The following is a 17,368-nucleotide window of genomic DNA, read 5'->3' as shown; positions in this document are numbered from 1 at the left end:
CCAGCACTTTAGCTAATTTCTTACAGCAATAAAGGGAGCAGAGGCAATGTGTATGAGTGACCCTGGCTGATAATCAGAGGTGGTACCTGTTCCCATGCTGTAAAGCAGCTCTGCAGAAAGACAGCTTGCATCAAACATGGAATATATGCTATCTATGGACAGTGATTTCCTAGGAATTTTTGAACCTTTGATTGTTGTGGACCAGAAGATCAAAGATCTGGTTTTCAAGATATATAGGTATTGAGTTCAGGCTCATATTTATTTTATAGTAAGAAATCATTTGAATATGATGTAAAAACCTGGGTAATGCATCAGAAATCGTGGTTCTGCACCGTGGCAACATAGCTCTGCTAACTAGAAACTTTTGAGAGCAGCTGTAGCTAAACTGACTGCTACAGAGGCTGCTCCATGGCTCTGCTGCATTTCTCAGTGCTTCACATTGCAGATGACTCACTGGCAGGAAATATCTGACTCAAATACATGGTCCCACCAGGAGTCCAGCTTTGTCCCTAATTTCTAATGCTTTTCAGAACACCATACATTCATGTACATGGCATATAGGCACCTGTCTAAATGGTAGCTGTGGCTTGGGAGACCAGAGACTTACCTGCAACTAACAAATCAAAGGGTGCTGTATCTTTTCAGATGAGGAGCAGAACCCCTGAGATGACTCTGCCCCATATTTCACCTATTCTAGGAAGCTGGCATAAGGAAACTGAGGCTTTGTCTGCAAGGAGTTTTCTGGGATTAAGAGTTTGGAAGATTTTTTTTTTTGCATCCTGTATAGCTGTATTCATGCAGGCTGCACCTCATCTAATAATCCTGACAGTATATGGCTGGTTCTACGCATAGCCAGTGTCACAATTTATCTGCAAACAGTATAATCCCTTGCCCTCACCCTATGCAGTAAATCAAGCATGTGCTAAATTTTTACTTCCTCAACAACAAAATATACTGTATATCTTCTTTTTATTCTCAGTAAGGAGAAATGTAATCAGTGTCATTAAAAGTAAAGGCATTTTAACCAGAAATGGTGTTTGGCTGGTAAGTGTCTGGTGATTCAAGAAAACTGAGGAGCTGTACCTCTGAATTGTATAAACTGCTGGAGGGTGAAGTCATTTCATCTGCGTAATGGCTTACAGATGTTCACTAGCCTGCAGTGCTGCAGAGACAGAAGGTGGGAGCACACAGGAAATACTGAATATCAGAGAAAAATGCCAAACTTCCACATCCCTTAACTGATTTTTCTTACCTTGCATTCTACCATTTAGCTTTGATGTTAGTTGTGATTTGTAATTTCAGAACAGCAACTAATGCAAATCACCACATTGAAAAATACAGCAATATGTATTTAAGCGAGCTTGCCTACATATTTTCATTATTTAGCAGAAATTTGATTTTATTTCACATTTACTAAAGAAACTTGCAAAATTTTTCTACAGGATGTTGAATCTGGTTCTGAAAGTGGAGTGGATGTTGCTTCAGTAAATCACTCACAGACCAACTTGTCTTCTAATATCCACGCTCCTGACCTAGCATCTCCATCTTCAGTAGCCAGCTCTGGAGCTAAACCAAAGGCTGGGGTGAGTACAAAGCTAATATTTTTCTTAAACTTCTCATGATTCCAGATTGGAAGTGAAATAAAAAAATATTATACTATTCATTACTTGGATTGTACAACAGAATGTGTGTGACAGTGAGGAAAAAAATGGAAGTGGTCTCAAAGGGCCATTTTAATAGCAAACAATACTAGAAGTTTCACATTTAAAAACACACTATTAACAGCTGATGATTGCAATAAGCTGTGTTTTTACATGAAAAAATAATTTAAGGGAGCAATGCTGTTTAGGAAGGTAAATTTTTCTTGAAGTGTATCACTCAGAACATTTCCTAAATCTCATGAAAGGTTCTGCCAGAGAAAAATTGTGGCTGATTTATGAGGTTCAAATCCAGTCATCCTGGTCCTCTTGAAGGTATCTACTACCCTACTGATCTGAGAATGTCATTCTAAGACAAAATTTGGTGAGTGGTTCCAGATGCTTCCTTAGGACGAAAGGGAACCTCTGAGCCAGCAGACACTTTTCTGCTGGTCCCAGTGCGTTCTAGGAAAGGCTGGCCTGAGAGCTCAGATATGGCAAGGAACCTCCATCTATATTCATTCATAGATACACAAAACTATGAGAAGCATGGTTCTTTGTTTTGCTGTTTTCTATCTTTTGAAGAATTCTTCTTCGTAATGTTTCAGCTATCAATGTGTGCAGAAATGCTCGGATGTCCTAGGAACTCCTGGTACTCTATCTGTTCCCTCTTGAACTTGCTGTTTCCCCTGCCTCAAGAAGCACAGAAATCTAGACTTCTACGTTTTGCCTATGCTGAAAAGCCTTAGCATAATTCCTACTCCATCTGTTCACTTATTCAAATGTTTCTGGTTACCAGACCAGCAGAAAATCTACAATAAAATATTAAAATAAAAAGTGTAGTTACCATAAATATATGTTTAGAACAAGTCTATAAAAAGTAAAATAGAAGCCACCTGCCACTTGCACTACAATAATAGCAAGTTAACTAATGCCTTTGATTGTGGCTAACAGAAGTTCTAATAAACATTTACATTTGGGACTGTTCACTTGTACAAAAATAAATTCACTTGTCATTTATCATCGGTGCATAACTACAGCAAATAGAGAGCTCTGCACTCTGTCACTGCATACATAGCAGCACAAATTCTCAAATAAGTACATATGTTATTCTGGAAGGTGATATCCCATTTTACCAGACTCTGAGAAGCACACAGAAACTTTTTCACTTTTTAAGGTATTAAACATCCCCTTTGAATTTTGGTTTCTCTGTTAGTATTTAGGGAACTCTTGACACCTGGCTTTGCAAAAGTGTGGGTCACTTCCTGGGAGTTAGATACCATGAGTTAATTCAGCTTCAGCAAGTATTTTTCTGACTTTTGCTGTGATTAATATATCGTGCTGAGCATATATGTAAATGCTATTTTAATATAAAAGTTTATAATTTTTTATAAGTGAAGTTAAATTTTCTCCAAACACAGCTGTCTTCTAAAGTTTTGCAGTTGCAACTCCTCCTACCCTGTAGCAATCCATGTAGTGATCTCCTCTGAAAATCCACAACGCGGTGTTCTGTCTATTAGGGAAACTTTTGGGGTTTGGGGAATTTTTTTCTTTTGTTTTTATTTTTCTAGTTTTGATTTGGATTTTGTTTGGGGATTATTTTGTCAGACTAGCTATAGGAATAAAATTATTCTGCACTTGAAACTCAGTGATCTACTTTTTAATGAGAATGGACTGTTTCAAAGATTTTTGTCCCTTTTTGGAGTTTGTAACTGCCGATCTCCGAGGTTTCCAGATGCTTGGTCTCCCAGGACAACTTCTTTTGTTGTGTTTATTAATAGTATGTAAACAGGAGTGCAAGGGTGATTAGTTATATTATGGAATGATTTGTGGTATTTTAAAACAAACTATAGCAAACAGTTGACTGCATCAAAGTCAGGCTGTAAAGTTAAACACCACATCATATGCAGACCTGGGTTGTGGGAATACCAAGGCAGGGCAGGGAGACATAAAGAACTTGTAAAAAATATTAACTACACAGGATACAGCTTATAGATAGTACATTTGTGTACAGAAATTTTGTGTACAGACAAACCATGTCCATTCATGTTCATTCAGCTTTATATGGATTTAAACCAAACTATTTCAAACAGTGTGACAATGTGTTGGGAGATCCATAAGCAGAATTTGGTTTGATAGTCCTAGTGGAAATTATTCACTCCTTGGTTTATGGAAAGCAGGATATTTTAAATTTTTATGAGAAGATTTTAAAAAATGTTAAACAAGAATTGTATTTAAAATACAGTGTCAATTAGAATATTCTATGAAAATTAATAATAAATATTATTTTAAATAACATCGAGGTTATGTGTAGATATTTTCATGCACAAGTTGTTTAACATTTTGTGAGGGTTAACTTCTGGACAGTCAAACCCATTCTTGTCAGTGTGAACGCCTGTGTACAGTACGTATCCATATGTGTAAGCACACACCTGCATGCTCACAGACACAGAGAAATCCTTACTGAACACAGGCATGACAAGGAAAAACAGGATTCTTCACAGAGCATTGTGGAAAGGTTTCTCTATGATTCTGCAGGGTGCAGCATGAAGGCCTTTGATATGCAGATGTACTTGGTATTTGGGGCTTATGAGAAGCACACAGCTGAATAACCTCCATCCTAAATTTAGGATGTCACTTTATATCTCATGATCAGGGTGAAATAACATAATGTGACCAATAGGGTGTTTGAACCACAAATTGTACATGTTTGGAAAGGTGCTTATATGGACAATCCTTGCAAAAATTAGGATTCATGTGACTGAACAGATACATTTTCTACATAATTTAGGATGGGATAGTAAGAAATGGTTTTGGCATCCTTATGCTACTTACATTTACAAAGTAAAAAAAAAAATCATGCTGCTATAATTAGCACATCTTTATGTTCTGGGGATTTATTAATCAGTCTCCAAATCAAACAGAGATTTTTGTATATTAACATTGAGGATATACACTTGGCTAGCACTAATCACATGAGAGTTGAAATTAGACTAAAAAAATAAGAAATCAACAGTCTTTTGCCCCAGTGGCCATGAGAAACACTAGAGAGTGTCTTGTCTGGATTTGGAGAGAAAGCGATGTAAATGTTCTACATGCCATTGCCTTCCACAAACCAATGCTATACATTAGGACAATTAAAATATTCTTAACAATAAAGACCAGAAATTATTTATTTTTAAACACGGTTTTATTATTATAGAAACAATATGGGACTACAGTACTTAGAATGTGTTTTAATGACTGAAAGCAAGTTACCATATCCTTCTCCTATGCCCAGTTAAAAGCTAATCAGTTAAAGAAAACTTGAATCAATTATCATTTTCCTTTTTTTTACTTCCTCTGTTCAAAAATTTGGCTAAAGGACAACAGCAACTAAGGCCTAAAAGTTGTGGCCAAAGTCTTGTCCTTGAACATCTGCTCTGCAAAGCCTGTTTATTTTCTGTTCAGGTGAAAAAAAAACAGCCATGATTATTTTCTACTCCTTGTCTTGGCAGTCTTATCCCTCCTGCTTCAACAGTGTCCAGGTTAACCTTAATCACACTGTACAAAGGTAATCAGGCATCTATTATCGCCAGAATAGCTGGTACCTAGGAACAGATTGTTTTTCAGATTAGCTATAATGACTCATTTAAGATGCATTCAATTCTCAAAGTGATTTAAGACATCAGTTATGCCTGCAAGTATAAAATTGCCTAATCTGGCTGAGCACTGGAATGGGCTTCAGGCATAGCTGCTCTTATCCCTGAAGCCTTGGCTGAGCTCAGGAGTCCACTTTCACAAATCTTGTTACTGGACTGGGACAAAAACTTGTATTATCTAGATGACAGATTTGCAAACTTTTAATTTATATACACAAAAATATTTTAACCAAATGTGCTTTTGATTCATAATCATGTTTTTTAAAATTTGAGCCTTTTAAAGAAAGCAAACTCATTTTGTGAAAAATAATTTTGAGATTTGTAGATTAAGAAAGAGTTCAAGTTTCTTGCCACTTAACTACACTTACTTTTAATTATGAAATAAGATAAAATTTATTGTAAGTACAAGGAAACCTTGATTTAAAATTAAATATTAATGACAGAGAATTATCAAATTATTCCAAGGATTTGAAATGTTTACATTTCTTACTGCTATATCATAAATTCAGCAAACTGTGAGGTATGCAAACATACAGAACATGTCAGTGCATTTGTGCTGAAAAATCTTTAGCAGTGGGTCATGCAATTTGAAAAGTGGCGTATTTTGGTCTCTGAATGATACTTTTATGTTATATTTGCTTATTTATCGAAGTCCTCTTATAACTTTTCTGAATTTTGCTACCATTATATCATTCCTTGAATTCTTATTTTACTCATTCAGGCAAACTGAATTATTTGAAAGTTAATCTGGTAAGCATCAGGGAGAAAGATCCTTACTATGCAACATTGATTCAAATATTCTTGCTTTAAAACTTGATTATTTTTATGAATTCAAGATGAGAAAACTCTTCTCAGTGCCTGATCAAGCTGGTTAATTTAGTATTGTCTTTCATATCTATGTTTAAAAGAAAGTGTTTTAGACAACCAAGGTAAGGGAATTATGGAATTAACTTTTCACGCAATCACAATTCCATTTGAATTCTAACAGCTTGTTATTTTAGCATACAAAAGGTAAAAAACCATGAAGTTACATTTGCCAATCATATATAAGAAAACAGCAGGATTATACTGTATTTGTTATATGAACTTCTCAAAAATTTTCTTTGACTTGGTATTGTTCCCCAAAGGAATCTGTATTCTGTTTTAAGTATCTCTTCCTATGATAATCCTAAGTATACTTATTTTATCTTAAATGAAATGACAGAGCTTTTTGTTCTGTGGAGTCTTTTAAGCTTAAGGTGAGCTTTTTTTTGGGGGGGGAGGGGTGGTTGGGGGTTATTTTTGGTTTTTTGCCATGAGCAAACTACTCCTACAATTTGAAGCAACATCACTGAATCCAGTTATGACGTCTTTGACAGGTGTCACCTTGCTTTGTTCAGGGACAGTCTCTCTCTCTCACCCTTTTTCTCTCACTGGTCACTCAGGATTCAATATTGAGGTTGAGAGAAACCTCAATATTGAATCCTGAGTGACCAGTGTAAATTCACAATGCAATGAAAGGTTTGCAATTTTATACAGGTACAGCATGACCCAGGAAATACATGTATTAGGCTATCTGCTCTGGGTTCCAAGTTCAACCCCAACAAAATATTGGTAATCTAAATAAATATCCAGCTTCTGAAGTGCTAAGCATGAAGACTTCTGAGACTTGCCAAGATGTCGAGTTGTACATTTACATTTCTGTCTCTTCTTGCAATTTGTTTATAGCAGCTATGTTTATATACTGGGGTTTTTTCTCATGTTTTCTGCCTTTTGTAGAGTTGCTGACACTGTCTTCAACACTATCTCCATCTGGTTGGTTTGATAATAATTTTTTATAAACTGAAGAAAAAGTTTATGACTTCTTCAGCTGTAACATCACTAATTGTGCTGTTAGAAATGCAAAGTACATTTTTTCACTGTCTGCTGCCACCTGGTGTTTTGCTCTTTTAGATGAGGGGCACTGCACAGGCGACATCAAGCGCTTGGACGTAGGCAGATATTGTTTTGCAGAATTAGGGCATTATGCCACAGTTAAAAGGTTTAATGATCAAAATTAATTATCAAAATTAATTAGTCTACTTTTAGTTTATGTTTAGAAATTATATATTGCAACTTTGATAACAAGATGCTTTGACTGAAGAAAAAAACTGTAAGTGAAAATTTCTAAGTCACTTATTGACTTAGAAGTTGTTGCCAAAGCAATGTTTATATTGGAAAACTAAAGAAATATGCAGACACCAATTTGCAAGTGGGGAAAAAGGTTTTTTTTAATCTACTACACATGGATAAAATAACCTGTTTAGTTATTTGCACCTCTTTCCAGCAAATAGATGCTTCTCGTGATGATACATAGATAAGTCTGCTGGCAGCCTGGTCTCCTTCCAGTGGTTTGTGGATGTGTCTAAACTGTCTCATTTAATCGAACCTTACAGGTGAAAATTATGAGCAAATGACTTCTTCCAAAAGCTATTTAGAACCATTAGGTTAAAGGGTTAACTTAAATATTAGGGTGATGTTAACAGTAGAAAAATTATGTTCCCTTGGTTTAAGACAAAGAGCCTAAAGAACTTTCAAAGCACAGTCAATAGCAAATTTCAGATGGGCCTGCATTAATACTCTGTTGAATACTTTGTTTTATCACACACGGTCTGATTTTGCAGACTAGCATTATTGAGGACAGGGATTCAGCCTCTTACATTAGATATGCACCTGAGAAGAAAGAAAGCAAAACTATGCTGTATATAAACTTAGGGATATTTGCACTTGAAAATAAATTTAAAGATTATTCTTCATCAGTAAACCTTCTCCTCTTGTGAAATTGACAGTAGAAAGCTCAGTTTCTCTAGACATGGTAGGTTTGATAGAATGTCAGGATATCAGCACTTTTTTTTGTTAAACCACTCTCATATGAAGCTGGTCAAGCCCAAATTTTTGCTGGGCTTTACTTTCCATGACAAGACGTTCTGAATGCCAGACACTATATGAAATGTTCCCATTTGTTGTCCAATTTTAATGCCTGATAAGTTTAGTTCAAGTTTGTCTTCTGTGCTCTTCCATATGGATTGAGTTGAATCCCTACCAATTTTCCTTTTTTTTCCCTCAAGTTGCTTAAATATATTTAACTGTATGTCAGTATGAAATTTTAACTCTTTTTCAGCACCTGCCAAGAAAAGCATACATGACATTTATATCACTAGGTTTTTTTAAAAAATACTTTGTAAATTTTCCCTGTTGGTATGTAATCTATATAGTGCATTTCTGCATCGAAGAATTTCAATTCTGAGATGGAGTATGGCATTCTTTTTGCATGCATGTGGAAAAATGGGCAAAATTCGTAAATAATTTTCAATTACAAGGCCGTGAGTGCAAAATTGCTGCAACTTATGTAAATTGCTTCTTAATATCAGTGACATTAAGAATTTATTTCTCTGAAGGAAAACAAAATACATGAAGCACTGAAAACTTTTATTAATAATTTGTTGTTCTTGTTTAAATTGCTACAATGCAGAGGTGTGAACATCTGTATGGAATTGCATTATTTTTAGTATCAGCCAACACTTGTAAAAATGATCACCACAAGAGATGGTGATTGGAAAGGTGAGATACACAGCAAGTAATCACTACTTCTTAAAAACAAGGGACAATCTTCTTCAAGGATTAATTCTGTGAACATCACTGATATTTTGGAATTTAAAAGTAAATTGATCTCAAAATGTACTTAGGAATTTTTCTGGGAAAAAGTTTATAACCCATCAAAACAACAGATGGTGCACATTATCATCAGTTATCAGTTTGTCATTGGAATTTCCATGGTTTTGGTCACATCCTCTAGTCTACTGCAGATCTGGGGAGTGGAAAGTAGCCTACATGGATCCAACACAGCCACAAACTTGCTCTGAACCACTGACAGCTGTACGTGGAAGCCCTTACTGGGCTATTTCTCTTACATGGAAGCTGTTTCTCTTGCACTGAGTTTTATCTCAACATAAGTTCTCCTAGCGACACATGCCTTCTCTCCTTCATGCCTGATAGAGCCTTTCTCAGCAAGTAATAAATGCCAAACATTTCTGGGAAACTGTTGAAAAGAAGGAATCTGAAATTTCCTGTTAAAATTGTACTGAGATATATTGCATCAGTTATTACATCTGTACATCTCACTTTTTTTAGAATTCTACCTCTTTGAAAGGAAACAATTGGAGGATGTGATGGGGGATTAAGTATACCACATGCAGATTAACATAAGGATTTTAATGATTCCTTGAAACAGCATTGAAGATCTGTGCCAAAATGAGAAAAAAAAACTGTTCTGTGTGAAAGCCTTTGATAAACACCATAGAAAAAGAAGTATGCATACATTTGTGACTGTTTCCATCCTGTTCAGTGATAACTCAAGATACCTTCCAAATCACCTGGAGTAGGCTTTCAGAAAGGGTCAGTAGGTCCCCTTGCTGGACAGTTTGAAGGGATGGAAAGCAAGAGAACTTGGAGACTTGTTGCAGAATCTAGGTTACAAATTTAGTGAGAACTGGGGAGAAAGGGCTCTAAAGCTATGAAAAAATGAACTTTTTGCCAACAGACCAATAGGTGACAAAAGGCTGCAACTTTATACAGCCCAACAGTGTTGCACAGGACTTTCAGCTGGGACAAACTGTTGTTAGAAGCTGAATTGTTCATTACCTCATAATTTGCCAAGGACACCTTTAGTTTTAATTTTGGGTTGCTCTATGAAGAAATCCATTGTATCTCTATCAGACTCTGTGAGTACTTATTACATCTCCAAGGACTTAGATCACTGGCAGAGAAGTAGTCAAACTAAACAGCATGGATTTAAGACCATCTCTTGTGACTGAGAGCCTTTACCTTATCCCTCAGCAATTCAGGAGAACAGAAAAACTGGAGTGTTTTGAAGATGGAAAAAATAGTGTCATTTCATGAGTTGATTTGTAAGATAATGGTTCTGTGGTGCAGTTGGTTTCTGTCTCCTCCTTTGTGTGATTCAAGGAAGGAGCTCAAACCACCCAGCTGTCCCATGCAGTACTGCCATGTAAAGCAGATGAGATACACAATGACAGCAGGCAATCATATCTGAGCTGCCAAAAAATTACTGAGAAACTTATTGCTTGGAATATCTGGTGTGCTAATCTCCAAAGTGTTAACTATTAGTGGCCATTTAAACTAATATTAAAAAAGTTGTCATGATAAGATAGGAATTGTTCTATTTGTTATATAGTGTTACTGTAAAACACTTTTTAAGTAATCCTCTATTATTCATATCCAGAAGTTTGGTGCTTCATGGGATTTTGGCCTATATTGAGATGTTATGAAATTTAAATCCCTTTTGGCATAGTTGTGTATATAAAAACAGGAAAGATCAGAATTATTTTCAAATTATTATTTACTTTAACTTAACTATGTATTTTTTCCTGTTTCTTCTTTTTGGTTTTTTTCCCCCCTATTTCCTTTTTTGGTTTCTTCTTTCTGTCTTCTTCCTTCATCCTTTATTCTCTTTCCTCTTTTTTTTTTTCATTTTCTCCTGTATTCCTTTTATTTTCTTCACATTTGCCACCTTTCTGACTTTTACTCTGGCTCTGCATCTTGCCTAAAGTCACTATAGTTACTTTCACCAAATTGTACCAGCCCTGCTCCAAAGTACAGTTTGCCTCCTGCATATTCCATGGCTGTCTTTCACCAGATCACCCCCAATAAGATCACTGGAATGGCTGTGGAATGAGCAGCCACAATCTTGCTTATTTCTATAAGCATCTGAATTTCTTCTCCTCTAATATACAGCTGGACAACCAGTCTACCTGTGAATCGAACCGGGTAGAATATTGGCACTTAGTGCAAAGACGGGTATTTGATGTTTTCCCAGCCATACACTGAGGACCAGTGCCCCTGGGGGACAAGTACACCACTAATAATTGTTTACACTGTCAGTCTTGCTGGTATTGAATTCAGACTCCATAAATTCACATCTCTGCTTGCAGTTGTGTTATTTTAAGTGTGATTTGGGGGGGGAGGAGAGGGAGAGGGGAATAATGTGTATTTAGCTGAAGAGAGAATATGCAAAACCTCAAGAAAGGAAAGCTGTATTAAAGGGGAAAGAAACAATGTAATATGTAAATATGTCTTTTGTGAGAATTTCCTGTGTTTTATCTAAGAAGGAATTTCAGGCTTGAGTCCAAGACAAATAAAGGAGCACAGAACGAGAGAATGAAGACAGAATTTGAGTAAGAAAAACAGTGACAACAGTTTAATCTTTCTGCCAGTAGATGGAGAGCACAGGAAAGTAGAAGCATTCACATAAAGAAAGAAGGAAAAAACCTTGCATCAGCTTCTTTAAGGGGGTGATAGATGAGAGAAGAAAAAAGCAAGAAGCAGAGTGGGGGGAGGGAACAGATTGTAAACCAGGATGAAACTGGGGGAAAAAAAATGAACTCTGAAAAGTAAAGAGGAAATGACAATTCCTAAAGTGTCAGCTCAGCTTCGTCAAATCAGTTTGTTGGGGGTGAATAAATAATTATCTTCTTTTATGCCTTGTACACAGTGTTTTTTACTTCTGGAACATGGTTTGAAAACGTGGCATGAATAGTTTGCATTACTAAAATGGAATAAATCCATGTCTGCCTTTTCAAGTAGTTTTCCAGACACAGACATGCTGTGAGTGACATCATGGAAAACCTTTTCTTTCTGTCCTTTACATATACCTCTCTTATAAGGAATTTTCTTCCTCCTGAGCTCTCCTTCTTCCTGTCTCTCTCTCACTCTTTTACATGTCTCACTTCTTGCTTGCTTGCTTGCTTTCCCTTTTTCTTTTCCTTTTCCTGTCCTTTCTTTTTTCTTTTTTCTTTTTCTGGTTTTTTTTTTTTTGGACTTCAAAGCCAGGGTGGAAGCAAGGAATTTGGTTAGCTCTCTGTTTAATAGTTGAAAGAGTGTGGTTTGGGGTTTTTTAATGCACAAAATTCCTCTCAGTGAGACATGCCACACATTCTGATCTCTCCCCTTCAGGCAGTTACACACTATTAAATATGGGGTTGGAAATGACACGCGTCTGGAAATACAGAAATGAAACAACCTTCCACTTTCTGCACTGCACTGTACAATGAAGGTGTTGTAAATTGTTAATTGAATGGCATGGGCTTCTAGTTAGTGGGGTTTTCTATAAATAGAAACTGTACATTCCAGTGTGTTGCCACTTTTTTATTTTCTTCAGACTAACTGAAGAACCTTTCTATGTTACACAGAGATTAGCAAAGTTTTATTTTGTAAAATACATAGTTTGTGCTCTGAAAGTTTGTTCTATTTACCTTCTCTTACCAAACTGTCTTTATGACATTTTTGTACTATCCCTGTTTTAAGAGAGAAGTAAAATCCAGACAACCTGTAATGGTACTTGATACTCCCTGTATCCTACCACCCAATAAGTGGTGTAATATGATTACTGTATTTTAGATAATACTCCACATATTACATAGAAAATAATAGTAACGTATTGCCATGAAGAATACCGAAAGGCAAGCAGGGTACTGCTTGAAATGGAAAGATGGGAGATCCTTTGACCTCCCAAAGTTATGAAAGTTTCAGATTCCCACTCTGAGAAGACAATATTGTCTGTATGTGAATGGCACTCGACTGGGAAGCTTATTCTCCCACAGTAGTTTGATAGGTGACAAAAAGCTGCACATGGGAAACATCTAGTGAGGAATTGTAGGCCACTGAGTCTGAAGACTACAATGTGAAACTGAAGTAGGGTCTAATTTCATAGAAGAGAGTGAAGTAGATGATGGAATTAATCACTCAGTAGTATGTGATCCTGCAGAATGCACTTTCTTTACAAAGCCGTCACTCTTAGTCCACCATATTTTAACTGCAGTGCTATAGCCCTAGGAGTGTGAACACAGCTTAATAGTATCAATGTGTAAATGCAAGATTATGTGGGGTTAAATATACTGTTCCTTTGAAATGTGATGAGTTTCAAAACACCTCAAAAGATTGACTGAGATAGATGCCTTGGAAGACTGATTGAACTTCCATATAGCAAAATTTTAAATTTAAAATATTTAATATTTAAAATTGTGAATTTTCTGCTATTAAATTCAACAGTTCAGTATCTGATTGGAGAATCCATGGGGTGATAGTTTTAAGGCAGATAGAAAAAAACATGACAGAAAGTGATAGAGCCAATTTCATATCCAGCTTTCAAACCATTAAAACAGAAGTGTGTTGGCTCATTGTAGAGATTTGTTACACAGTCACATGCAATTTGTCTAATTCTACTTTTGCTGCTTTGCCAATACAAAAGCAATTCAAGAAAGATCTAGTTTTGCTGCTGCCAGCGCTGAGTGATGTTTCAACATACTTAGGGATTTCAGGGTTTTTTAAAACCTCTGTTCTTAGGAAAGGAAAAAATAATCCTTAGCAGGTTTCTCACGTAGTTTAACACATCCTGTGGATAATGTCTTGGAAATACAGAAATTACAGAGAAAAAAATCAGAGCATTTGGGTTCTATATGAGGAAAAGGTAGACTTTTTTTTTCCCCCTAATTCAAAGAACCTATCTACCTAGAAGCCATTCTGCACTTCAGGAAGACATGTGATTGTCAAATTGTGAAAATATTGCCAAGGTAAAGGAATTTGGGGATTTATATGTTCTCTTCCCTGCAGTTTTAATAAGGAAGAATTTATAATTTCTTCCAAGAGCCTAAGTTCTACCTTGAAAGCACAACAAAATTTTCAGAAGTCTAGTTAACTTTATGCTAAAAATTTCTTTTCTGTAAGCAACATAAATGTTTGGGAGTCAAACTTCCAGAAAGTATGTTGCTCTTTGCTCTTTTTCTTTTCATGTCCCAAAGATATTTGCACTTTTCTGAAGTATTTGTTCCCTTCATCCATCTGAACATAACACACAGTACTGAATTCAAAACATAATTTTTTTGTCATGAGCTGAATTTTGTGCATACATAGAATGCAGGTAGTTTTTCCAAAGTGCTACCACAGAGAATGTCTGATAATTTTTCCCAGTCCCACATTATATTTATACCTCTTTTTTTTATATAGTTATGCAGAATTTTCTCTTTTTTTCCTTTTTTTTCCTTTTTTTTCTTTTTTTTTTTCTGATGGGTCCTTTGACACACCTCCTGGAAAATGTTTAGCTGATAGATGAGATTATTTGCCTAAGGAATTTTGAAGACCAAGAACTTTTGAAGAGCAGGACCTTGAGTCACTGAGACAGAACCGATATGTCTTGTAACCTTATTCAGAATTTCACAATCCTTGCTAAACTGCAAGATAAGGGCCAAAGGCAACAAACCAGCAGGAGCCAACTCAGAATGTGCCAAAGTTCATAGAACAGTTGCTTCAGGCTAAAGTTTGCTGACCCTTAATCACCGGGGGTCATCAGTGCTGCTGCTGCAGGGCCCTGCAGAACGTGAGCCCGCTCAGATCTCCCGCTGCTCCTGCCCGGGCTGCCGCTGGGGCACAGGGAAAGCTGGGGTGGGATACACGGATTCCTCGGCAGCGCTTCAGCCGTGCCTGCCTGCAAGAATGCTTTTTTGGGTTACCATCCTTCCGTAACATACGTGTCTTCTAATTCTAAACTTCCTTAATCTCTCGCAAATGATGTAGGTGGGGTTAATCACAACATAGGCGAAAGATGCCTTCCAGTTAACATACCTTGTATGCTTTAGGTACTGTGTTTTGTCATTGATTGATATTAATGTAAGCACATACGAGCACAGTTTAAGTTTTAAATCATTTTTTGTTAAGTCACAGTGATAACATTGTTGAGAAAGGCCCTTTTCCTGTTAAGTCTCCTTTGACTGTTAGTATTACCTTCAATAACTGCACTACAATGAGTATGTTACATTGCTGCATAATCCTGTGAAAGACTGTAGAGAAACAACTGGCATTTCACACTCTAATCTTGCAACAAATTCAGCATGCAAACATTTGTGACAAAAAACATAACTTGGTCTTGTGGTCTGTAACAAGATACCCAGTAGCAGCTATTAATGAGAAAATGTAGCAATGATGCCATTCATGATATAGTCAAATCTTTAATGCATATTTTTATGAGCTGTACTATATATTTGGACAGTTCACGATTTTTCTACAAATGTAATCTTTATGACAGTGGTAGAACTTTGGAAAATATCTCATTCCTGCAAGATAAAGGCATTTCAGTATAGTCCATGAAGAACATAAATTGCATTAAAAAGTTCTTCAAAAGCTCCAGAATTGTTAGAACTGTTCTTCAAAAGCTCCATAATGTGATTCTCATTATTCTTCTTCATTTGAAAGCAGAAAAAGAGAAAGGGCATATGGACCCCTGGAGCAGCAGTGGGCTGAAGGGGCTGAATATTTTGGAAATGATGGTCCTCTTTAGAAGGAAAGTGGAAATCGGGAAATGAGAAGGATAACAGCAGTTCATGTTTCACTAAAAATTAAAAGACTAAACAGTTAATGAAGAAAAAATACCAAAATATTTTAGATAAAAAATTTTGATATTTTGTAATGTTCAGGATTATGAGAGCCTAGATGCTTCAGAAAAATACTCATAGGGTAAGATTCACAATTGTGAGAAAAAGCAAAACACAGGAGGCTGGAATCCTTCACACTTTTCCTCATGAGGGTCATGCTCACACACATCAGCAAAGCTTTCTCATTGACTGTTCCAAGTGCTTTCAGGACTGTTCTCTTTTGCTAGGTTATACAAAAATGTTTGACATCAGTCAAGACCCCAGTGTTCCCAGAATAATTAGAATGTTATTTATGTGACACAAATGATCATTTCCCTTGTACTCCCACATCAGTGTGAATGAGGACTGTTGCTTTATGCTGGTTACATTCCTTCTGGTGTATGGGTAATTCTTCTGCCCTGTTTGTACAGGATCTTGCACAATGAGGTTGTGGTCCCAGTCTGTGGCTTTTGAGTGCTTCAGTAATACAAATAATGTTGTCACTACTTAAAATATGTTTGTGAAGTGTAATCATGTCTGATCTCAATGAGAACTAAAGCAAAAATACAGCAGGCTACCAATATCGCCATTATTGTTATTTTTTCACTTGCTGCAAGTATGGTGTTTGATTTCAGTAACAGTCCCATTTCAAGAAAGTTTCGGTCTAAAGACCAGGGTAAGGCAGCTCACACTAAGAGAGAGAAAAAAAATCACAGAATTGTTAATGAGTAAAACATTTTAAAAAATGCTCTCTCATTATCTTGTCTCCGAACAACAGTGGGCTAGGGGCAGCATTTGGCATGGGAAGGGACACTTATAAGTCTTTGGGGAAATAATTGCTGGATGTAATGACTGACTGTATTTGACAAAATAAGCCAGTGAACAAGGCATCTATGGGCATGTTTTTGATCCAGGAAAGAAGGCATACTGTTAGAAAGAAACAAATAAGCATGGTCACAGGCTTTGTCAGAGTTCTGATCAGAAGCAGGGAATAAAACAATAGCAATGAAGGTATGGATTTACACTGTGTTAGATGAAATATGAAGGTGATGATTGATAATTTTAATCTGAAATTGGTGGGTGTTTGCTATCTCTATAAATGAGAATCAAAACCATTTTAGACAGCAGATACAATGAATAACTTATATTTAATGTTATGGAAATGGCATAAACATATATAAATGCAACATTTATATATGTTTATGTCATTTGAGTAACACATGTGATATGTGGCTATGATGGGAAAGTGTATATGAAGAATTAGGTTAAAAGTTTAAATGCAAGACTTTTTATTGATACATGATGGATTGAGGAATTTATTTTTAAAAATGTCTGCACATAATTTTTCCTAGTTTGAAAGGATTTTTTAGAGATTCTCTCTCCAGCAATTAAAGAGTGGATTTTTTCATTAATCTATATGAATAAATTATACCTTTATCTTCTTCCACACATCATTGTCATCTTCTAGCAGATAGTCATTAAGATTTACTTGGAAAAAAACCACAAATTTGCATTTTTTGCTGTCTGGTGATCTATTAGCAAATTATATCCCAAAAAACGCTATCAATATCACTTTTCAAAATGAGAAATTGACTCAGTTCTTCCCACTGGTAAATCACCTTCCTATGTGAATCCACATGGAATATGCAAC

The 17,368-nt window shown here is 36.1% G+C and overlaps 1 protein-coding gene across 4 annotated transcripts in view; it reads left to right on the top strand.

Annotated features, from left to right (window-relative positions):
- The window catches only part of DLC1 (DLC1 Rho GTPase activating protein), a 214,215-nt gene that overhangs the window by 54,123 nt on the left and 142,724 nt on the right, over positions 1 to 17,368 (top strand). For all 4 annotated transcript variants that reach the window (XM_005415503.2, XM_031055214.1, XM_031066842.1 and 1 more), the window contains one exon: positions 1,443 to 1,583. In XM_005415503.2, the coding sequence (XP_005415560.1) occupies positions 1,443 to 1,583 (141 nt within the window). The remainder of the gene's footprint in view (positions 1 to 1,442; positions 1,584 to 17,368) is intronic.

Source organism: Geospiza fortis, unplaced genomic scaffold (genome assembly GCF_000277835.1).
Source record: "Geospiza fortis unplaced genomic scaffold, GeoFor_1.0 scaffold40, whole genome shotgun sequence".
Lineage (NCBI taxonomy): Eukaryota > Metazoa > Chordata > Aves > Passeriformes > Thraupidae > Geospiza > Geospiza fortis.
Note: the sequence above shows the minus strand (reverse complement) of the source record. Positions and strands in the feature narration are given on the sequence as shown.